Genomic DNA, 24,173 nt, shown 5'->3' with positions numbered 1-24,173 from the left:
GAACCTTCCCCGCCCTCTCTCCCAACAGGCTCAGTTCCTCATCTGGCCGCTGATTTATAAGCACCTCGGCACGGCTGTCTCTGTCAGGAAGGGAGGCTCCTACCGACGGACTCTGACCAACCCCTGCCAGGGACGTTGCTGAGGACAGGATGATGGCCAGACCATACTGTGTGGTAGTGGCCCTGCTGCTGCTGGCAATGGTCTCTGGGTTCGGAGAAGGGGCATCCAATCCTGGGTTCGTGGCCAGAATCACCAGAAAAGGCCTGGAATATGGTAAGGGGGGAGTCAGCCTTTCCTCTGGTGCCCACTGTTGCCCACGAGAGTGGTGTGGTAACCAGGACAAGGGACCACCGGCTGGGGTTCTGCCCCTGCCTGGCTCAGAGACCTTGGATATGTCCCTCTGGGCTTCAGTGTCCTCGTCTTGAGTATCAGAGGTGAAGGATGGGACTAGACCAGCATTTTCCCCAGGGGGTCGGTGGACCACACTGGAATTGCTGGGACATATGTTAAAATACAGATTCCAAATCTCCGTCTCCTAGCAACCGAAGCTAGGCCTGGGAATCTGCGTTGTGACCATATGGTCCAGGCAACAGTGAAAAACCCAAAGGTTTGACCACGCTGCGGTGAATGAGTCTTCAAAAGCCCCACGTATCGTATCACTACTTCCACAATCTTATTGAGTAGATAAATAACGCTTGCTAGGTACCTGGCACTTTGAGTTCATGATCTAATTCAATTCCTATGCTCCAGTTGGTATCATCGCTATGACCATTGTACAGATGGGGGAAGTGAGGCTCAAGGAATTTAAGGGACATGCTTGGGAGCACACGGAGAGGAAGTGGCAAGTCCTACATTCAATCCCAGTCCGTGTGATTTCAAAGCCCGGCCGCTCGACTGTTGGGCTTGGCTGCCTCCCACCGAATGAGCTGACTCCCGCTATTTCCCCTCAGCCCGCCGATTCGGAGTAGCCATCCTGAAGAAGGAACTGTCCACGATCAAGTTGCCTGATTTCTCAGGAAGCTTCAAAGTCGGCTGGATTAAAAGCGTGAGCTACGACTTTTACAGGTGAGGTCTCCATTCTCTACTGTCAGGGCAGTGGAGGAGGCAGAATGGGGGCCTGGGTTCCTGGGGGAGGGGCATAAACATGGAATCAGCACTTGGATTAAAGCCAGAAGGGTCATGACCGGCTCTTGTGGGGCTTCTGGAAGGTACTATATGTTTCTTGAATCATCAGGATGAGAGGGAGAGCCTTAGAGATCGTTCATAGGCCCTGAGGTCAGTCCTGCAGAAACTAGCCCTAGATTTTTGCTCTGCCAGGGACCCCCAGCTACTCTCCTGATTGCCCAGATGAGGGACCTGCTTGAGATATGCTAGCCATCCCTCCAAAGCTTTTTAGGGGTCTGTAATGAAGGACTTTGAGTTTTTCTGGAACCTGATTGCATTTTATTTGCATACTGCTTCTTGAGGAAAGCATGCACACGTAACCCTAGTGAGGGATGAAGCAGGTGGCCTGATCCTGGTGAACCAGCCGCAGCTCCTCGTCTCCCTCCCTGAAAGGCGTAACTGACCTTAATCTCCCTGTAGCTTTTCCACAGTCAATCTTAGAGTCTTCACACCTTACTCTTTCTTTACCCGTTCCTTGGTTGCATGGATTTTTCTTCCCTTGGCCCCTAAGTGTCCATAATAGATTCTTGGGGATCATTTATTTATTCATCTCTGATAGAAGAGGCTGCCTCTTGGAATCCTCCCAAAGTCTCTCTGATAATTTCCCGAAGGCAGTGAGCAAAAAAGGAGCTACTTTAAATTTGTGTGTGTATACACACACACACACACACAATACCTAGGCCATGCCACTTAGAGGTCAAGGGCCCTTCCCACCACCCTAGAGCACCCCTTGCATCTGGTTTTCACGGTAGGCCACTGTGGTTTGTCCAGATCTGCCACCAACTGTGAGCTCTTCAAGGGCCGGATCCCAGTGGATGTTTGTTGCCTGAACTAATGCGTGTTGATGCGACAAGAGCCACAAACTCAAATGGCCACAGGGAGGGGGTGGTGTAGATGAGCATACCAAGCAGCGTGACTGTACCCATCCCAGACCGGCCAAAAATGCAGAATCCACACGAGGAACTTCAGTGGAGGGAATCTCATACACGGAATTTTCTTGAAAGGTGTTAGAACAACCAAAAACCAAACAGGGGACAGTGAAGCAGCCCAGAAATTAGCAACAGAAAGTCACCAACAACCCTAGAGCCCAAGAGCCTCATTCGGGGGGCTAATATGTGCCTGGCCTTTCTGGGTTTCACAGTCTGCCTTCCTTCCCCAGACTGAAGATCCATCGCTTCGAGCTCAGGAACTCGGATTTGAGGCTACGCCCACGGCAGGGGGTCACAGCCTCCCTGTCCAATAACTACATATTTGTCAGTGGGAACTGGAAGGTGAAAAAGGCTTTCGTGTGAGTAGTACTTGGGTTAGAATGTCTCTCAGACAACCAGTCTACAAAGGAGCCAGATCCGACCGTCTCCAAGCCTCCACTTATTGATCTGTAAGATGATTAATAAGAACGGGCCTCATTGATACAGCTGTGGATTAAGTAAAGTAACGGAGGTGAGGCATTTGGTAATTTGCCTTTCCGGCACACAGCAGATGCTTAAGAAATGCTGGCTGCAAAGTAGAGGCTCAGTTAGGAGAGACAGCTAGTTAGTAGGGGACTGGGGACTGGGCTTCGGGCTCCTCTTCCTGGAGGTGACTGACGTTACACCATTGCTTCCCATAACTCCCAATCAGCACCCTAGACGGTACTTTCGATGTGAGTGTGGATGGCATTTCCATCTCAGTTTCTCTGAACTTGGGCAAGGACCACTCTGGACGGCCCACTGCCTCCGTGGCCCACTGCCGCAGCTCCATCGGCCACATCAGCGCTGACATTTCCGGACGGCTAAGGTAAGTGACTGCATGCACTTGCGGGAGCTTGTCAAGATGCCTCGGCATCCAGCTCACCCACAGATGCTCCTGAGGGGGCGTAAGAGCAAGATGTAAGGTGCCCCAGGATCAGAGGTGAGCAAAGTAAGGGCCTGCGGGCCAATCCGGTCCGCCTCAGGTTTTCGTAAGGAAAGTCACAGGAGCACGGCCACGCTCACTGCTCGCATCCCGTCCGTGGCTCACTGCTCGCATCCCGTCCGTGGCTCACTGCTCGCATCCCGTCTGTGGCTGCTTTAGAGCTACGAGAGCAGAGTGAAGCAGCTGCAACAGAGACCGTGTGGCCTGCAGGGCCCAAAATATTGACTTTCTGGCCCTTTAAGAAAAAGTCTGCTGGGGCGCCTGGGTGGCTCAGTCGGTTGAGCGGTTAAGCATCCAGCTTTTGTTTTCGGCTCAGGTCATGATCTCAGGGTTGTGGGATTGAGCCCCCATCGAGCCCCATGTCAGGCTCAGCGCTCAGCACAGGGTCTGCTGGAGATTCTCTCTCTCCCTCTCCCTTTGCCCCTTCCCCCTACTCACACTTTCTCTAAATAAATAAATAAAATCTTGGAAGGAAGGAAGGAAAGAGGGAGGGGATGAAAGGGATGAAAGGGATGAAAGGAAGGAAGGAAGGAAGGAAGGAAGGAAGGAAGGAAGGAAGGAAGAAAGGGAGGGAGGGAGGGAGGAGGGAGGGAGGGAGGGAGGGAGGAAGGAAGGAAGGAAGGAAGGAAGGAAGGAAGGAAGGAAGGAAGGAAGGAAGGAAGGAAGGAGTTTGCGAATACCCAGGCAAGGTGGCCTTTAATGACAACCCAGCATTCCGAAGTGACTTGCCAGGAGGAGGTGCTCAGGGAATAGCGAAGGAATGAGGCCAGTCCCCAGAGTGACGCCTTCTCACTCTGTCTGGGTTGGCACAGCATCCCTCAGATCCTGGCAGGACACCGAGGCAGCTCAAAAGGCCTAACTGACAAGGATCTGATGACAAGAGTCTTAACAGGAGTGTGGGCAGGGTTAAGGGGTGTGTTCAGCAAGGGATGTCAAAGCACCTGGAGATGGAGACCCATGACAGTAGGGAGCTATTACGGCCCCTAGGGTTGGAGGTGAGAGGGGACGGAAGTGTTACCAGAGCCCAGAGCGAGCTGGAACTTTGGAGAAGGGGCCATGGGGCAGGCGTGTACTGGCACAGCAGGGGGCACGCCTGGGTGTAAGTGCCCCAACTCCTCCCCCCTTGCTGCCTGTGCCCCTCGTCAGCCAGACAGCAAGAGAACTCAAGAGTGTTACCCCCGCAGGACACAGAGAGGAGCGGAGGGCACAGGCCGGGGGCGGGGCAGGAGTGCGGGGTTGGAAAACAGAACAAATAGCCAATTGCCTCTTTGCTGGACATGTACTTGCTGGGTGACCGTGTTGGGGGGAACAAATGTCAGCAGAAAGGTGGGGTCCTCTGATCCTGCCAGTTTCGGGGGGATTTATATTTTGGGAACCCAGAGACGTAGCTGTGCATTTACTCAACTGGCAAGTGTTTTCTGTACAAATACTAGAGCCTTTGCACTTACGGCTGCCATTTGGAAAAGGAAACTTAGTGGAGACTGGATAGCTTGAAACCACTGTGCTGTTTTAATTGGGTGAGCATAATACCCCATTTCACAGGAGCAAAGCTGTGAAATTCTGTGTAGTTTACACACACACACACACACACACACACACACACACACACACACACACACAGTGGAGATGGACACAGTGGGGGCCAGAAAAACATTTTTGCTGGTTTGTTAAGGTGGTGACAGCTGCATAGTTGGGTGCTATTGATATGGCCTAGAGGCATGAACACCCAGGGTCTTGACCAAAATGGGGAGTTGCTAGCCTTACTCGGTCATTCAGTTAACAAATATTTATTGATGCCCTATTATTCGTCAGATCCTGAGCTGAATTCTAGGAATATAAGATGATGCAAGAGAGATGGCGTCCCCACCTTGGTGCAACGTATATTCTAGTGGGGGGGAGACATAAAGTATTTTAATATATATTGAATTACCTTCAACATAGTGGTGATAATATGCTTATAAGGAGAGTCCAGATACTATGAATGTAGAGGGTTTACCTAACATTTGCAGCAGAAACAGTTCCTTCAAGGAAAGGATATCTGAAATGAGCCTTGAATTGTAGCAAAAGAGGAGGAGGGGAGAGCTTCTCTGGTGGAGGAAGAAGCATGTGCAAAGATCCTGAGGCATGAAAAGCCTGTGCTTCCCAGGAAGTGAGCAGAGGTCAGTGTACTTGATGGGGTGGTGATTAATTAGAAAAAGTGAAGAGACTAGGTAGGAGCCAAACTCTAGTCTCTACCCTGAAGGGAGGCAGTGGGAAGCCACTGGAGGATTTTAAGAAAGGCTGGGATATAGATTATCTGACTCCTTTAAAAAATCACTTCCTTTGCAGGAGATTAGAGCAGGGCAGATTGAGTGGAGGGAGACCAGAGAAGGGAGAGGCAGTTGTCCAGGCGAGAGATGATGATATCCCAGGGGCAGGTGATGGCTGTACAGGTGGGGGGAAGTGCCTGTGGCAGATTTAGGAGATTGGACTGAATTTGGGCAACAAGAGGAGGAATGAGGCCAGGATGACTTTATGTAACTTGTGATCCATGGAAAGTTTCCTACTGCTTCGATCTGTTCTACTTAAACTCAATATTGGAGGGGTACCCAGAGATGTTGGAGGGGACAGACTTTTCTAGAAGCAACACCCCCACCCATAGCTGTCAGGGACTCCAGCCATGGTCACTATGGCCGGGGTCATTCAGACCCAGCCAGGGTCCAACGTTAAGCCAGTCTATGAGTCCTGGGCTTACTCAGGGCACAGAACCCTGGAAAGTTCAAGATGCTTTCTGCAGAACCCCCAGAAAATACTTGTGTCCAATATTACTGCATGAATTGATAATAAACATACAATTGTAATATACATCATTCAATCAGCAAGTATTGAATGGTAAAGAAAAATTGTGGGAGAAAAAAATTTTACCAGACATAATTCCACTAACTTAGTTCACTGATTTCCCACAACCTCTCACCCTCACCCTAGGTGAGAACACAGTGTGTGATGTCTGTTCTGGGCCACGATTCTCACCGAGTACTATCCGTGGTGGGGAAGGGTCTCTGAGGGCAGCTTTACCTGAAGTGGGGTTAGACTCACATCATGAGCTCCATGAGTTTATTGACCAGTGGCCCCTCAACTCGGTGTTGAGCTGGTTGGAGGAGCTCAGTAAATGTTTGTTGAATGAATGAGTGAGTGACTACTTGCTAAACTGCCAGGTTAAGCTGTTCGGTGGATTTTGTAGTGTATAAAGAATAGGCCTGACTCCCCTTCTTTCTCTTCCATTGAGGTATAAATAACACACAACACCATAGTAGTTTCGGGTATACGACACAATGATTTGCTACTTGTAATTACTGTGACACGATCGACCACAATAAATCTCGTTAACCTCTGTCGCCATGCGTAGTTACAAAATTTTCTATTGTGTTGAGATCTTTTAAGATCTACTCTTAGCAACTTTCAAATACGCAATACTGTATTATTAACTACTATCACCAGGTTGTACATCACGTCCCCAAGACTTGCTTATGTTATACCTAGAAGTTCGGACCTTCTGACCTCCTTCAACCATTTTGCTCCCTGCCCCTGCAACCACCAATGTGTTCTCTGTATCTATGAGCTTGATTGTTGTTGGGTTTTTTTTAGATTCCACGTTTAAGTGAGATCGTGTGGTATTTGTATTTCTCTGTCTGACTTATTTCACTTAACGTAATATCCTCAAGGTCCATCCATGTTGTTGCAAATGGTAAGATATCTTTCTTTTTTATGGCTGTCTAATACGTGTGTGTGTGTGTGTGTGTGTGTGTGTGTGTGTGTGTGTACCACATTTTCTTTATCCTTTCATCCACTGATCAACACTTAGGTTGTTTCCATATCTTGGCTACAATAAATAATGTTGCAATGGACATGGAGGTGCAGAGATCTTTTCAAAATCAGCGTTCTCATTTTCTTCAGGTAAATACCCAGAAGTAGAATTGGTGGATCATATGGTAGTTCTATTTTTAATTCGTTGAGGATCCCCCACACTGTTTTCCATACTAGTTACACCGATTGACATTCCCACAAACAGTATATGAGAGTTCCCCCCATCTGGTTGGCTCCCTTCTTGGGATAACACGGAGGAAGCTCAGATCCATGGGTGGCCTTCCTTTTGGGAGTCCTAGTTAATCATAAAGTGGATCCTGACTCTCTTTCCTCTTTCTTCCAGCTGGATCCTGAACCTCTTCCATGAAAGAATTGAAAACAATTTCAAAAATATCTTGGAACAAAAGGTAGACAAAAGGATAGGTAGCTTTGTGGTTAGTACATGGATCATTGGCATGTGCGTATTTGGTATTTGGAAACAGTCTTGTCTCTTAAGTACATTGTCATTTGAATTTGCTTAGTAAAACTTTCTTCATTCATGGTGCAAAGGCAAGCTTCAGGGCTTTCCCAAGTTTGTATGACCACATATGCTAAATCGGCATTTGGAACTGGCAGAGTGTTTGATATGTAGTTGTAGATAATGTTACAGAGAGATGGAGAAGTGACTTTGGATCCTTCCCTCACACCCTACACAAAAATCAATCCAGATGGTCTAAGGATTTAAATGGCAAAACAAATCCAAAACTTTTTAGGAGAAAATCTAGGATATCTTTCTCGATAAAGGAGAGGAAAATATTCTTAAATAAGACTGACCCCCCCCCCAAATGCACCATATTGAGAACAATAGTGGGCTAGCTTCAGTACCTCTCACCGCTGGATAAAGCCTTGGAGGCAGAGTGCCTCTTCCATTAACCTGGTGTGTATCTTTGGGCACGTTGATGGACCCCGTGGAGCCTCACTCTACTCATTTGTAAAATGGGGACAAGGACCCCTATCGTGAAGGGGGCTGGTAAAGATTTGATTCGAAAACCACTTAGCAGCACCAGGCACACAGGCTGTGCTCAGAGCACTCACCAGTGTTGCAGAGTCATTTCTCAACCGCGTTTCACCTTCTGGAATCTTCGCTCTTGAGCACATGGGTTCTGCCGTCAGACCTTCGGGGTTAGATCCCAGCTCTGCCCCTTTGCTGGCTGTGATGCCGTGGTTAACTGGCTTACCCTCTCTGAGCCTAGGGATTCTTGTCTGTAAAACAGGAATAATGACAGCATCTACCCTGCAGGGCTGTTGGGAAGACCGTATGACATCATACACACAGGGCCTCGAACAGAGGACGGGAAGAGTAAATGGTGCGAGGTTATTTTCGTTGCCATTTATGCCCCAGTAGCCCGGTACGGCAGGCTGAGGCCAGAGGCAAGCTGTGGTCTCTGCCCTACAAATAAAGGAAACATGGTCCAGAAAACTCTGGATACCATGTGTCCAGGGGAGGATGGGGCAGGTGCCAGAGAGGCTGAGCCGGAGGAGTGGTCAGTTTCAGGGGATGGGGGCGCTGACTGTGTCCCCACGGGGCTGAGAGTGTGAAGAGAGCTATGAGGAGAGAGAGGACCCCTGACCAGGGGACTTGGGGTGGATGAAGTCAGGCCCTTACCGTGTGCCCCAGGAGAGGCCAGGTCAGGCCCACGGGACACAGGCCGGCTTGGTGTTTGCACAAAACATTGGTTCCCAAAGTGGGGAAGCTTCCCCAAACGAAGTGTTGATTTTCAGTGATGTGGAGCTTTGGTATTGCATCATGCAGAATGACGGAATGACGGAATGACGAAGGGACCCCCTTTGCAGTCCTTTTTCTCTCTCTCTTTACACCAAAGGGAAATCTCAGTTTGGGACCAATGTATCCTGAACACTTTTAACAAAAAAGGGCCATTATGCAACTAGGCGACCCTATCTAGCCTGGCTTCCAGAACATTGTTTCAGTCCCTTGTATTCTTTTTCCCTAGTTATATCATGTTTATGCCAAGGGATGCCAGTTTTCCATTGACAAGTGATACAAAGTTTTTGTATTTTTTATTAAATGAATGTGATTTTTAAAAGGCCATTTGATGTTAAGTGGGTAGTAAAGTGAATAGGTGAGATAGGCAAAGTCATAGAGAGGGTGTAGGAATAGCTGAAGTTAGGAAATCGGAAGACGGGGGACTTCTGGGACCTCCCAAGCTGAAACTCGTCATGTACAGAGAAGTAGGTTGGTGGCCCGCTGAAGAATGGGATTCCTTCTGGCTTTGCTTTGGGGCCCTCTGGTGGCCCTAGTCAGTACTGCCTGCAGACCAGGCACCACACTCCTTAGGATCCCTTATTCCCAGATAGCCAGGAGCCTGAACCCAAAGAGAAGGGGCTGAGGAATGAGATGATACTTTAGGAGCTGCCTCCTACACCTGGAAGCTCTCCTGCTTTGCCCCTCGGCTCTCTAATAAATGTGTTTATGGGCTATACTTCTTGCCACTTACTTCCTGCCAAGACATTGAACTGAGGACCATGACAATAGCAGACCCAGAGCAGTGCCAACTTGGCCACCATTCACTTTTAATGTGGGTTCCAGAAAAGTCCATGCACTTAAGCTGGACCCATGTATGTGGCCCAGCCCAAATGGAACAGTCACCAAGCACGGTGTGTTGACGGAGGTAGTGGCCTCTTCTCCCTTTCAACACACTCCTCCACCCCTCACACACTTGCCTACAGGGTGAGGAGAAAAGCCAGGTTTCCTGGAGGGCGGTGGGGGAGGGGCAGGGCCCCGGACAGAGGGAGAGGGGAACTCACCTGACTTTCTCCACCACTTTCTGCAGATCTGCGAAATGGTCAGGAAGTCAACCACGTCTCACCTGGAGCCCTATCTCCGGACTCTGCCAGGTTTGGAGGCCCCCCTCCCTTCTCTGGGTACCATCAGATGTCATGACACCCACTACCCCCAGACCATCACCATCATCTCCCCAAGAGCCCCAGGAGAACTTTCCCCTTCGAGTACCTCTCCATCCTACAGAGCTGGATATGGGGTGACCACCTCTCTTGGGGGTCTGTTCTGGAGGTAGAGGAGTAAGGCGACTGAGCATCGTGGCTCGGAAAGATACTGGGAGCACAAGGTGGGCAGAGGATGACAAGCACGTGGGAGAAGCATGTGTTGGCTCTGTCCTGGCTGCTTTAACAAGACAGGGATGCTCTGAAATCCCTGCGTAGGGCCAGGGGTCCACCCAGCCCTGTCCCTCTGGCTGCCATAGGGAACTTCTACAGTCACATATCAGGTCAGGTCTCCCCCTGTTCTTGGAACCCATCAAAGACTCCTCTGACTCTTAGGACACTGAGCCCCACTTTGAGTGACAAGGCCTTGCTTGGTCTGGCAATGTGGCCGGCCACACAGTCCCTATATGCCTCCAATGTTATTAATTCCTCTAATACACCCTCTATGCCTCTACTATGCTCTGACTGCTACAAGATCTTTGCACGTCATTCCGTCGCCAGGAACGTCCTTCCCCCACATCCACCCCTTTCACCCAGTCAACACGCGTTCTTCCTTCAGATCACAGCCCAAGCAATACTTCCTCTGACTCCCTGTCCAAATCAGGTTGCAACCCCCTCCCCCTCACCATTTTACCCTCTGTTATATGACTGGTATCATCCGATGGACTTATGCTATCTAAAAGAGTTGAAATTTTACATTTATTTGCTCAAGTATTTGATTGTCTTTCCCTTCCCCCTCCCAATCCTTGACTGCCAAAGGACAGAGACTCTATCTCACGCAACTGTTTCAGGAGCCCCTTGCATTTTGCCTGGCATATAGCGGGTGTTCAATAAATATTGAATGAATGAATGAATGAATGAATGAATGAATGAATGAATACTGCACTCTCTTTGTGACTGAAGGTACCATGGATCAGCCCCAGCCCCATTTCCATTCTCCAAAGGCAACAGTCCATGTGAAAGGAGAGCCCTGGAATTGTGCAGTGCACAACTCACACAGCTATGTTTGACTCCCCTATTCGTAACACTGTCTCTTTCCTGTTCCACAGTTATCTTAATGATTGACCAGGTTGCTGGCATTGACTACAGTTTAGTAGGTGCTCCCCAAGTGACTTCTCAAGTCCTAGACACACCCTTCAAGGTAAGTTGCTGTGGAGAAAGGACCTTAGAGCTAAGGACTGGCAGAAAATAAGCACTAATTCCCAAAGTTGGCTCCTACCCTCCTTCTCTAGTTCATCTGCCCATAAGTTCCCATCCCTGACCAGTGCCCACAGCAGTAGGAAACTAATATGCCCCCTCTTCATTCCAGTCTCTTCCACAGTTCCCTGGGGGTTGAGCCAGGTCTTGGAGTGCCATCTTCCTCCCATTTTATTTACTTAGCAAACACTCATATGCTTCTTACTAGGTGCCAGATGCTGAGTATTTGTACAAATGTTCACTTACGTAAATGTACGCATAGGCCCATCAGCACCATTCTCATTCTGCAGATGAGGGGCTGAGGCGCAAGGGAGCGAGGGACCTGCTCAACGTCCCAGAGCCAGTACATGACAGTTAATCTCTAGAGTCCCTGCTTTCCACCACCAGGCCGCATCCTGAGCCCAGAGAACACAACACATACCTCCCCAGCCGACCTGTAAGAGGGAGATTTCAGGCAGCTGTCAGGGTCTAAATATTGCGGGGCTAGAAGGAAACTGTCAGGACCCCAGGCCCACATTCTGGAGAGGAACCACCACCCAGACCACCACGCAGGGCACAGGAGGCTTCCCCGGGCTCTGGATGCCTCTGCCTGGCACCCTGTCTGGTAGGAACCTTGGGGGGGTGACGTGTCCTTCTGTCTCCAGGGTGAATTCTTTGGCCGAAACTGGCACTCCCCAGCCCCCTTCGATGCTCCGACCATCAGGCTGACAGAGAAACATGACCACATGGTCTACTTTGCTGTCTCTGAGTATGTCTTCAACACAGCCAGCCGGGTTTACCACCAGGCTGGGCGCATGAACTTCACCATCCAAAACAAGCACGTGAGTAGGGGAGGGAGAAGGCTGGGGGGGGGGGGTGCGGATCCCAGGAGAGAGCGTCAGGCCAGACTGTAGCGAAGCTTGGGGGTTTTCAGGAGCCAGGGAAAGAATGTATAATCCGAAGCCTGCCAAATAGGGGTTCAAATCCAGGCTGCGCATGTGGACCCCAACAGTGCCTGGTCCCCAGGGATTGCATGAGAGATTGTTAAGAGCTTGGCGTCTGATGCACGATGCGTATGAGCCATTACTGGCACTACTTTAAAAAAACACAGCAGACTCTGCAGTGTCATATCGGGTCCTCCAGGCAGCAGATGCCAAGGCCACACTAGACTTGGAAGAGATGGATTAGGGGAACGCCCGCAAAGGGGAAAGGGGAGAGGAAGGAGGAGTAGGAGGGGACAGACTTCCCACGGAGCTGTGGAGGAGAGGGGAAGGCAAGCACACTGGGGAGAAGTGCTGCCTGTCCCGCAGCTCCGCAGCTCCGAGAAGCCTCAGCTCAGCGGAGGGAGAGCACAGAGCGGAGCCCCTTCTCAGAGGAGTGCCCTAGCAGGCAGAAATTGGATGAGCCCGGCTCCAGGCTAAAATCCTGTGCGTGATCTTTCCAGCCTGACCACAGGCTATTAGGAAGGCTTGACCTGGGGGCTCCTCCCAGACTAGACTTGGTGCCAGGCTAGTGCTCAGCAGTCTCCAGAGGGAGCTGTGGTCAAGGACTCAAGCCTCCGCCCCATCCCCTCCTGGGCTGGGGCTGGTGGTGCTCTCAGGTTGATCTGCATTCCAAGCCTAGACACCTCGTTCAGAGGCCTCCTTATGGATGGGGGGGCGGGGGAGTGGGGGATCCTCAGATGAGACTGTTCGGGTGCCTCTGCTGAGACCCCCTTGCTGGGGCCTGGAGGACAGCTTTCTCCAGTCTGACTCAGTACTCAGTACTTTTCCACTAGCTCTGCTCTCCCTCCTCCCCCTGGGACCATAAACCAGCAAGAGCCTTTTCTCTGGGGCTCCTCTGGCAATAAGGTGACCCCCCTCCTCCCCTCTGTCGATGCATCTGACCTCACAGGGGTCATGCCACAGGGGAAATGGAGTAGTGGGGGCCAGCACCCCTTGCAGTGGAGCCTCTTGCTTACACTATCACAGTAAGAGAATGAGGGCTTGTCACTTTCAGTGTGGCTCATTGTCTTGATCCTGCCTGCGACTGGACAAAATTCTCTAGCGCTACACGGGCTGTGCTGGGTCAGGGGCTGGGGGCTGTCTGGGAGAGCATAGCCCCAGCATGAATGGCTGTCAGCCAACTGCCCTTCTCGCAGGGGACCCCCTGAAGGGAGGTCTGAGCCGTGAGCCCCCACAGCCAAGCCCTATAGGAGCCGCCCAGGTAAAGAGGGAATCTCGAGGGAGGAGAGAGGGAGGAAGGTGGGCTGTGTGCAGGTGCAGGCAGCGCTCGCCAAGCTGGAAGATCAGCAAGGCAGAGGGGCGGGGAGAGAACACCAGGAGAGAGGGTTAGAAAAGGTTTGGGCGGCCATATCTGGAAATGGATTCAATCCAGGTTGTAGTGGTTATGAGCTCTCGCTGGCCTCGAGGGGAGCAACCTAAGAAATAATAAATAACAAAAACAGACAGTAACTAAGTGTTGACTGAGATTCCAGGCACTGGGCTTAGGGCTTTACCATGCACCGTCTCATTCAGTCCTTGCCCATGCTGCATGGTGAGTGCTATGATTATCACCCCCATTTCACAGATGCAGGACCTAATAAGTTTGCCAACAGGTAGTCAGCTAAAAAATGGCGGGAGTAGTATCGAACCTAAGCCGTCTGACTTCAGAGTCCGTATTTCTAACTGCTACCATGTCCTGCATCTCAAGTAGCCTCCTGCTTCTCCTACTGCAGATTCCCATGGACTCTCCCATCCGCCTGCACACCAGCTCGTTCCGGACCATCATTCCTCGGGTAAGACCTCTGAACACTCATCACAGAGATCTTGACCTGGACCAAGTGTGGAGAGTAGTTGCACATGAGTGAGCTGTGCAGAGACTTTTCTCCTGCCCTCCCCCTGAGCCTCTCCCCTCTTTCCCCAGCTGGCCAGGTTGAACCCCAATATGGAACTAGAACTTGAGACGTCACCTGAAACAGCTTACCTATTAGAACAGTGGGTAAAGATAAAAGTCATTAAACTAATTTTCATGTACAAAAATTCCCATCATTGTCTGACCCCTTGTGGCATAAAGACTCAGGATCTGGATTCGGATTGATTGCCCGTGTTTGAATCCTGGGTCTGCTGTTCTCTGTCTTTGGAACTCCATCTTGTCAGGCCTCAGTTTCTTCATCTGTCAAACGGGGATGACAAGAGTACCTGCCCCACTGGGTCGCTGGGAGGATCACGTGGGAGATAATAGCACTTAAGCAGTGCAAATAGACAAGATCCTTCTGGGGCACGAGGAAGGGGGACGCACATTGGGCAGGCTAATAATTTGGGGCTAGGCCAATCATTGATATTTGTCTGATGTTTATGTAGAGATTAGCTGAAAAGAGACAGAAACACAGTGGAGAAGAACAATCAGCCTCCCTTCTCTTGAACCAGGCAATTCAGCTCCAGCTCCAAACTTACACTGTAGTAAACACAAGCTGGCCTGCATCGAAGGCAGTATGGTGACCATCGCTGTTACTGCAGCGTGCCCATTAGGGTGTCTCACTTTATTAGAGTGTCCTTTCCAACCGCAACAGTCGCCTATTGGAAAGGAGTTCTGGAAAAAAACTGCCCTTCAGCCTACAATATTTCCACTGCTGGTTTAAGGCCCTTGGAGATTCAGGCTTTGGGTATCTGCCCATCTGGCCTTCCCTGATATATCTCGGGCTCCCTGTCTGTCTCCCGCCCTCCCCCGAGCCTCTGTTCTCTTTCTCCAGCTGGCCAGGCTGTACCCCAATACGGAGTTAGAGCTTGAGATGTCACCTGAATCAGCTCCTTTCCTGAGGTTCACCCCTGGAAACGTGACCCTCATGCCGGTGCTAGACATCCAGGCCTTCGCTCTCCTGCCCACCTCCTCTGACCGCAAGCCACTCTTCCAGCTCAGGGTGGTAAGTCTGATCTCTGGACAGAGCAGCAAAGGATTACATCTGCCAGGGGGTAAGCCCCTCCTTCCACTGAAGGACTGGGAGGCAGATAGATGCTGGAGGCTACTTCGGCCTGGGGGGAACCTTGCATTTCTGGCCACAGCAGCCAGGCTTCCCAAGGGTGTACTTCATCAAATCACAGTCAGAATTGCTAGAAACCTTAAAAGTCATTCACTCCAGCTAAGTTGGACAATTTTAGCTTACTCACTGTTACATTTGCTATAAAAATAGGTTTAATATGAAGCATAACTCTTTTGAAATTGTTATAAACAAAATCATTAAATTACCTTTTTAAAGAAGGTATAAAATGTAAAGAGCTCTTACGACGGCAATACTCTCCAAACTGATTTACACATTCAACACAATCCCTCTCGAAATTCCAGCTGGGGTGTTTTTGTTGTTTTTTTTTTTTGACACGCCGATCCTAAAATTTATATGTAAATTCAAGGGGACCCAGAACAGCCAAAACAATCTTGAAAAAGAAAAACAAACTGTAGAACTCATAGCTCCCTGTTTCAAAACTTGCTATAAGGCTATAGCAGTCAAGATAGTGCAGTACTGGTGCAAGGATAGACATACGATCCACGGACTAGAATTGAGAATCCAGGGATAAATGGCCATATTTATAGTCAACTGATTTTCAACAAGGGGACCAAGACAATTCAACGGGGGAAAAAAGCTTTTAAGAAATGGTGCTGGGGCAACTGGATATCCACATGCAAAAGAATGAAACCAGATGCCTTCCTTAGACATACACAAAAATTGACTCCAAGTGGACCCGAGACCCAGATGGGAGAGCGAAAATCACCAAACTTTCAGAAAAAAACACAGTACTAAATCTTCATGACCTTGGGTTAGGCAAAGCCTTCTTAGATACAACTCAAAAGCATGAACAAAAAAATTAAAAATGGATAAGTTGGACGTCACCAAGGTTAAAAACTTCATGCTTCAAAGGACATAATTCAGGAAAGTGGAAAGACAACCCACAGGAGAGAAGATATTTGCAAATTGTATATATGAGAAGGGACTTGTATCCAGAATATATAAAGAACTCTTACACCTCGGTCATCAAAAAAGACAATCCAATTTCAAAATGGGCAAAACACTTCCTCCTCTGGGAAGATTGAGTAGATGTCCATTTACCTCCCTGCTCTTGCTGAGTCCAACCCAAACCTTACACATTACATATAAAACAAACAAGAAAACTCTGAAAGGCAGAGAGAAAAAGATAGATAAGCCAGGGGCCTCCAGATCTAGGGAATAACATGATGATGAGCTCCCTGGGGTTTCTTTTTGCCCTGCATACGCCAATTTGGGGCAACCCAGAAACACCAACAGGCGTGAACAAAAAGAGCCCCAACAACACTGCCTCTCTCTAGCCAAAGGACCAAAAAAGGGGCAGCCTGGTAAGATAGAAAACTTGTAAACAATCAATAACTGTGCTCCTAAAGCCAAACACCAGAGAAAAAGCTCTGGCCCTAACCCCACCCAGGCCAGTAAAGGCTGACTGGGGATCCGAGACTGACACTGGCATGAGGCTGTAACAACATGCCCTAACGTCCCTGCTGGGGGGTGTCAGTGGAACAGAGAAAAGAACAAATGAATTAAGATATAGAACAACAGAAATTACCCTATCTGAACTCATAGCCTGAAAAAAATGAACGCAGCCTCGGGGACCTGTGGGACTACAACAAGAGACCTCCTCTTCCTGTCCTCAGAGTCTCTGGAGAGGAGAAAGTGGGAGGGGCTGGAAAAAGTACTCAAAGAAATAATGGCTAGAAATCCCCCAGATTCAATCATCTGGTTCAACCCCAACCCTCGACAGGCCAGGCTCCATCCTCACACCCAGCTGGCAGTTGGTGGTGTCTTTAAAGGTCCCTAGGGCTCAGGGACTCTCTGGACTTCTCTTAGTAGCCTGCTTCCAAGCTCAGTCATGCTTCTTGGTGGATAGTCTCCCCATTCGAATGCTCTGTGTCTTTAGCCTGGGCTTGTTTGCCCTTCTTGATGCTTCCATTAAGACCTCTAAAACCTCAGCTCACCTTTCTTAAAGTCAGCTGTAGAGCCACGAACATTCTGCATCCTCAGCCCATAATCCTTGGGTAGCTGCTTTTCACCCACATGTCCCACATCTGGCTGAGGTTTCTATTTCTGAAGATTTGTCTCCTGGACTGAGAGACAACAGGATTTCTACATTACCTGAGAGGCTGGGTTTTTGCTTTTCTAGACAACCAACATCTCCACCACCATCAGTGTGAGCTCGGACAGGATTGTTGGTTCAGTGACCACAGGAAGGTAAGAGGCCATGGGCAAGGGGAGGAAATGGGGTAGGATGGGGATAACCCCGCAGCCCCCAGAGCATCTAGTCCGTTCACTGATAGGGCTGGCGTTGACCCTGGGGGACGGAGGTCTCTACTGGGGCTGGCTTATCCTCCAATCCGGGTGCCCCTTTGGAAAGGCGTGTTGACAGTGCCTCAGTGGGGGAGGTGAACTGCTGCAAAGGGATTACTTAGGAGCCATAATCTAGTTGGAAGACATGGGGCTTTGCAAGGACTTTATATATAAGATTGAGAAAAACTGTCAGTACTGCGTTTCAAAAAAGGAGGAGATTTTAGATGGAGGATTAAAGGTACCCCAAGGCACTCCTTGCTGCTGCTCTGCCCGGATACCCCACAGGCACATACTCAACCAGTGAGCCAGTGGGCAGGAGGGACTACACCGCCAGCAGGGGCTGGCCCATGCCCTGGTGCGTCCTTCTCTGGAGCCCTCACCCATGCCGCATGTCCCACCCACTCTGGGTGCTGCGGAGCAGATGCAGTGGGTGCGTCAGAGGAACTAATTCCTGGCCTCGGGGGTCGATACCTGTCGGCTGAGAGAGTGCACTGAGTCCATTAAAATGAACATCTCCTTAAGGCATCTTTAAAAGAGAAGCTAAGGGTGAGCATATGAGCATTTTTTGGAGGTCCCAGAATTTGAGTTTGTGCCTCAGCCTGCCTTGGGGGTCTGCGGTATCCGAGAGGACAGACGAGGGCTTGGACTGCGGAGAGACAGCAAAATGAGGAGGACATAGGTGGTCCTCACACAGTGGTTTTACCAAGGAATTAGCAAAACTACTCTGCCCCATGAGCAGAAAGCAAAATATTGGCCCAGGGCAGTTAGAATCCCTGAACCATGGGGCCAGGGCAGCAGCCAAGAGGATCAATGGGGGGATTGGGGTTTGGCTTCTATAGTGACAACACCCGAGGGCCCCTGAGTCGCTCTGCCTTTCTTCCCTCCTCCGGGTGCCAGCTGTTTGCCGGCATCACGCAGGTGCTCTCCCTCCCATTGTTATTGTCTATTCCCACATTATACAAATAATGCCTGCTCATGGCATGGAAATTGCAAAAGTATTTAAAAAAAAAAAAAACCATACCCCCCATTACCCTGCCACATAGAGACTATCGCTACTAATAGTTTCACGTTTCCTTCCAGTCTTTTTTTTTAATACACTTTTACGTCATTGGACATACAGAGCACTACTCTTTGCTTCCCACTTTTTCCAGTTAATTTTTATACCATCTTAACTTATTTAAGTTATTGAAGATGCTCAGTAACGGTAATTTGCAACAATGTCACTTCCTCTTAAATCGCTGTGATGCTGAAAGCCTTAAATGCGCAAGCACCACATTGCAGAGGAACCCTCGGGCGCCCGCCCCCCAGAAATGGCCTTGCCCATAAGCGCTGTACTCCCCACTGGGGTAACTGCGAGGAAGTAGCAGCCACGGCGTGGGGTGACCCGTGCTTCTCTTTCTCTGCACAGTAAGCTGAAATTGGAACTGAAACACTCCAACGTCCGTTTCATCAACGTGAGTGGTTTTCTCCCAGCATCTCTTGTGTATCTTCTCCAAGCAGGGCTTCAGGGGGCTCCAGGAGAAGCGCCAAGGCCCCCGAGAAGACTGCGCTGCAGTCTTGCCGGAAGTGACGCTATGTCTGAAAGTTAATCGTCTAAGAAGGGCACTGCCTGAGGGCTCACGGGGAGACAGGCCGGACATGAAGAGCACGAGCTTTGAAGGAAGATAGATCTGGGCTCTTAGACCAGCCGTGCCACTTGTTACTGTGTGACCTTGGGAAAGTAACTTAACCTTTCTGAGCCTCAGTTTCCTTGACTGTAAAGTGGGAGTACACACTATTTACTTCAACCACTTCAGATGGGAACTGTAGCATGAAATGGGGCAATGAATTTAGGAAGACACTTTGACAAAATGCTTCACACGTAGTAAGCTCTCAGTGTATGCTCACTATTGTAATAATAGTGGCTTGGGCGCGCAATGCCTTACCCAAACCCTCAGGGCTGATGCGCTTCAGAATTGAGAATTTATGAGAGGTCATGTGGAGCAGGAACTATAGGTGATAGAACTCTTCCAGCAGGATCTGGGGCAGCACTCTGTAATCAGACACATTAATACTTCTGCAACAGATTTTTAAAATATCCACACGAAGTGGAATAAAGAAACACTAAATATCCCCATGGCGATTCAGGTCATGTTTTGCCATAAAATGAGCTTGTACGTACCGGTAGAGAATGAAGTCCAGAGACTGGAGTTGGGGAGATTGTGAATAAGGAGCTGTCTATCTGCAGTGGTGACAGTCACAGGCAACCTGTTTTGTAAGTGGGAGGGCATGTCGGTGTTTCTGGAGGCGGGGCGGGGGGCGGGGCAGCGAGATGTTCTTCCCTCAGACTCCGGTTTTCATTCATGTCCTGTCTGCTCCCTTTGCTCTGCCCCCCCCCCCCCCCGCTCCAGGTGGAGCTGATGGAAGCCATCCTCAATTACTACGCGCTCCACACCATATACCCCTCTCTCAATGGTGAGAATGATACTGGGCGCCTGGGTGGCTCCGTGGGTTCAGTGTCTCACTCAGTTTCAGTTCAGGTCATGGTCTCGGGGTCCTGGGATCAAGCCCCGAGTCGGGCTCCGCACTTAGTGCAGAGTCTGCTTGGGATTCTCTCTCTCTCCCTTTGCCCCTCCCCCTGCTCATGCTCGCTCTCTCTCTAAAATAAATAAAATAAAATCTTAAAAAAAAAAAAGGACAGCTGCTACTGACTGCCCTGTGCAAACGTTAAATTCTATCCTTTCTGTAGGATTCATGGATCAGTCATTTAGTCATTCAACAAGCTGAGCCCCTCTTCTGCGCTGGCGGGGGTCCTGGCAATCCGTTGGGCTTGCCCTCATGGAGTTTACGCTCTGTTGGGAAGGGAGATGTGTAACAGGCAGTGACAACCAGTGTGATAAATGCTGTGACACGAAGCACAGGGGGCTGCAGGAGCTGGGAGGGGGCACTGAATGTGACTCAGAGGTCGGTCCAGACTTCCAGGAGGCGAGGGTCACGTTGAGTCCCAAAGCACAGGGAGGTAGGCCAAGGGAGGAGGGGCATTCCAAGCCGTACCTGGAGAACACCTGGTCTTAGCACACCTGGGTTCTGGACCAGGTTAGGTCACTGACTTGCCAGGTGACCGCGATGGAAATGGTGCTCAGCACGGTGGCTGCCTGAGAACCCAGCCGGCCTCCCCCCATGCCAGGGCCTTCTCCGCCCGGCCTCACCATCTGTCTTTTACCACTATGAGATAAGAGCAGGGCAGTTGTCCTAGAAAAGACAAAGGGGAGGAGATGGTGGTCCTCGGGGATGAGTCCCTGGTCAGAATCACAGCATGCCCCATCCCGGGCCCCTCTGGCGGGTGGAGGCTGTCCACATCTCTCCCCTCCTGAAGAAGCCGCATTGACCAGGCATCCGCATCTCCGTGCCCCCCCAACAGAAAACCAGCCCTGAATCCAATAGCCAACCACATTTCGAAGTAGCCTGTCCTCTCACAGGCCAGCGGCAAATGCCACGAGCATGTGTCCGCACCTCCCCAGCCTTCCCCATCCAGCCCGTGTTTCTCTGCTCTTTATCTTCCAGCAAAGCTTGAGGAGGGCTTCCCTCTCCCTCTGCCAAGGGACACCCACCTCAACAGCTTGGAGCTCCAAGTCCACGAGGTCAGTGAGACGTGGGGTCTGGGTGGGGAGCTCTAAGACCTCCTGGGAGGGCTGCTTCGGGGCTGGTAGAATTAGGGGGAGCCCCTGACTCCCACTGACATCCTAGAACTAATGTTTATAGAAAAAAATACTTTTGTTTTAAATTTTGGAATATAGAGGGCAAGTGTTGATTGTGTGGAATCTTGACTTCCACGTGAGCTCAGTTTCCAGTAACTCAGTTCAAACACGTCAACTGAGGATCAACACTGTGCAGGGCCCATTAGCCACGTAGGGCAGGAAGAGAGTGTGCAGAGGAGTCCGATTAGATGTCACCTTTCGGGGTTAATGAGCCAGAAACCCCTTGGTGGTGTGAGAATCTCCACAGGCCCCGGCCAGCCTTCCGGCCCGCAGCAGCAAGGGATGGGCCTGGAGCAAAACCAAGCAGGCCTTCAGGGCAAGAAACACATCAGGAGTGGGGACAGGGACAATGACAGTTCACTCTCTAACTCCAGAGGTAGCCATGTCTTCCCTGTTCATAGCATGTTCTTACTCTAAGGGAATCCTGGACTACGTCCTCATAAACTAATTGTGTGAGGGGAGTGAATTCAGGCAGCACCCAGATGTGCACTGTTCTCCTGGGAGAAAAAGCTTTTGGAGGAGGACAGTGACATTCGTGCGTGTCTTCCGGAAATCAGAATATTGGGAAATGCAAATAAATTCCCAGGGTCAGGCAGCTAAGAGGGACAGTGTTTTCTAAAGGCCTCCAAGGCCTACAGGCATGGTTTTTGCACTTACCTGGTTTTCGGGCCAAGTGAGAACTTGCCTCTTCCCCTGAAGGTTTCTCTTCCAGGAAGATCCTATCCTCTGCAGCTCAGAAAACGGTCTTTCTTGTCTGTCCTTTTTGCCTTCTCTCCAGAATTTCTTGCTCTTGGGAGCCAACCTTGATTAGGCTGAACATTGAAGAAGGAGCAGCGTGGCTGGAGGAGGGGACAACACCACAGCTGGGCCTGCCCCCGCCCCCGTGGGGGGTCCAGAGGCTGCAGCCGCTCTGCCTCCACTCACCATGAGGGCCTCCTCCACGTGGACACTCGTCACCGGGGAGCCTGGGGCACCCGAAGACACCCCTGACCGTGGGACACCTTCCCCGCCCCTCTCCTCCTCCTTCCTGTGCCCTTTCCTGCCCCCTTTGCATCTGTCCTTAGCCTTACTCTGGGCAGCCGCTAGAATAAACTTCAGTGAAGGGGGGAAGCGTGAGCAGTGTCCAGTCACCGCAGAGCTCAAAGCACGCTGCTTATCGTTAAACATGAACTTAGTTGGACGTGTCCTTTGATGTTGTGGTTACAGGAGCAGAAGTGAGACAACGTGGGCTTAAAACCTTGTGTTGCCACTTCCTTGGTGCATAATATTCACTGAGATGGGAGCAGAGACCAGCCAGCCGCTACATGAGTTCCACATTTATTCAACAAACCTCGATTTCAATTTGCTGATGAGTGTCCTGCACTGGCCTCTGTGTCTGGGCTCAGTGCTGTGGGGGGAGGGGGTCAAAGTCTTCCTCAAGCTTACAGCCGAAAACAGGGGCCAGCAGACCAGAGAGCAGATTTTTCAGGCTTTTACCACACATCTTGTCTCCATCGGGACTACTCCTCACGGCCATTGTAGCAGAGAACAGCCAGACAGCCAGCGAGCGGGCGTGGCTGTGTTCCAATAAAACTTTATTTACAAAAACAGGCGGCAGGCCAGATTTGAGTTCGGGCCACGCGGTGTCCACCCGTGGTCTAAAAGAATAATCCACCACCAATAGATAGGATTTATACCATGAATACAGGTCTGGTTTTCAATTAGGAGATGTGCTAACATGTCCTACCTGGGCACAAGAGTAATAAAGAGCTCAGGCTTGAGGCAAGCCTGGCCTTCTTTCGAATAGTGGCTCCCTCTCCTCGGCTCTCCGCAATCCCCCAGAATCCTCAGTTTTAAAATAGCACAAGCAGTGGCCAATGACCATGCCACTCGCAGCCCCCTGCTCAACCTTAAACGTGTTGAATGACTTAGTTGCACGCGTCGTTTGACGTCATGACGTGGGGAAGAGGAGAGATTGAAATAAACTATGTGGAAAGTGCTCAGGGCGATTCTTGGCCCGCACTGTGCTAGACCGATAAACTAGCACGATCATCACCGTCCACTCCTCGTTATTAAAGACCCCTTCCTAGACAAGGAGTAGGATGACAGATTTTCAAATTTTTAGTCTGTCTTGCACCATCAACCAAAATCATACCTGTGATGAGATCACAGAGGTGTCGCCTTTTTATCTTGGAAGGCCCAGGAAATGAGCCGGAATGTCTGACAACCTTGGCCAGGAAAACCCAAGGTGTCTAAAAGTGGAGCCGTGAGATGGTCAGCCGGGACGGTGAAAGAGAACGAACCGAAGTGAAATATCATCCTGGAATGCTCAGTTAATTATCAGAGTTATGATTTTCCCTGTAGATTATTCTATCTCCTCTGTTGCCCTTGCCATCAGCTATTGGAGAGCAACTGTAAAAACTGTCCTTCCTCCCCCTCTGCCCCTTCCTTTTCTGTTTCTGCAACCTCACAGCCGTTCTCCTTCCTCCTGGGGAGCACAGTGCCAGGCTTACCCTCGAGGCATGCCTACCCCCATCTTCCCCTGTGGGTGTGCAGGGGTGCCACGTATGGTTGTGAAGGCTGTGCACTGTACAGCTCTTGGGAGCCCCATTCACATCGTGGTCTGTAGCTGAGATGCAGAGATGGTGAGACATGCCATAGAAAAGGCTTGATTTAAACCAAGTTTTCTCAACCTCAGCATGTTGAACATTTTAGGCCAGATAATTCGTTGTTGTCATGGGCCATCCTTTTACACTGTAGGATGTTCAGCAGCTTCCAGGCCTCTACCCACTAGACAGTGGCACACCCCCGCACACACAATGGTGCCCACCAATGACGTGTCCAGACATTGCCAGAAGCCCCATGCAGTGGGTAAAATAGCACCATGTTGAGAACTACTGACAAAGGAAAGATGTTCTCCCAGCATATCCTACTCTGCCGAAAACCCTGGGTTAGCCCATCCTAGGGGAAGACAGAAAGTTCCAACCTTGCCCCCAGAGTGGCTGCTCTCACTAATAAAGCCATCAGAGACTATCTTAAGGGCAAAGCCCTTGTGG

General features: G+C 50.2%; 1 protein-coding gene across 1 annotated transcript; it reads left to right on the top strand.

Annotated features, from left to right (window-relative positions):
• Window positions 1–47: 47 nt before the first annotated feature.
• On the top strand, window positions 48–22,708 carry LOC123796980 (lipopolysaccharide-binding protein-like). The gene is made up of 15 exons (XM_045804604.2): window positions 48–273; window positions 951–1,065; window positions 2,324–2,452; window positions 2,785–2,940; window positions 7,244–7,307; window positions 9,732–9,795; window positions 10,950–11,041; window positions 11,742–11,918; window positions 13,793–13,852; window positions 14,807–14,977; window positions 17,238–17,305; window positions 18,810–18,855; window positions 19,792–19,855; window positions 20,945–21,021; window positions 21,917–22,708. Exons 1-15 carry the CDS (start codon window positions 150–152, stop codon window positions 21,947–21,949), a joined length of 1,440 nt encoding a protein of 479 aa, XP_045660560.2. The 5' UTR covers window positions 48–149; the 3' UTR covers window positions 21,950–22,708.
• Window positions 22,709–24,173: the final 1,465 nt, after the last annotated feature.

The sequence above is a fragment of the Ursus americanus genome, chromosome 22 (assembly GCF_024610735.1).
Source record: "Ursus americanus isolate L20-20 chromosome 22, mUrsAme1.1.p, whole genome shotgun sequence".
Classification (NCBI taxonomy): Eukaryota; Metazoa; Chordata; class Mammalia; order Carnivora; family Ursidae; genus Ursus; species Ursus americanus.
This window is presented reverse-complemented; position numbering and strand designations above follow the sequence as displayed.

Excerpts from the sequence above, each read along its gene's own strand:
- LOC123796980 (XM_045804604.2), top strand. The coding sequence starts at position 150 with ATGATGGCCAGACCATACTGTGTGGTAGTGGCCCTGCTGCTGCTGGCA. Across the intron at positions 9,796-10,949 it reads CTATCTCCGGACTCTGCCAG|TTATCTTAATGATTGACCAG; the intron begins GTTTGGAGGCCC and ends CCTGTTCCACAG. Across the intron at positions 19,856-20,944 it reads CATATACCCCTCTCTCAATG|CAAAGCTTGAGGAGGGCTTC; the intron begins GTGAGAATGATA and ends TTTATCTTCCAG.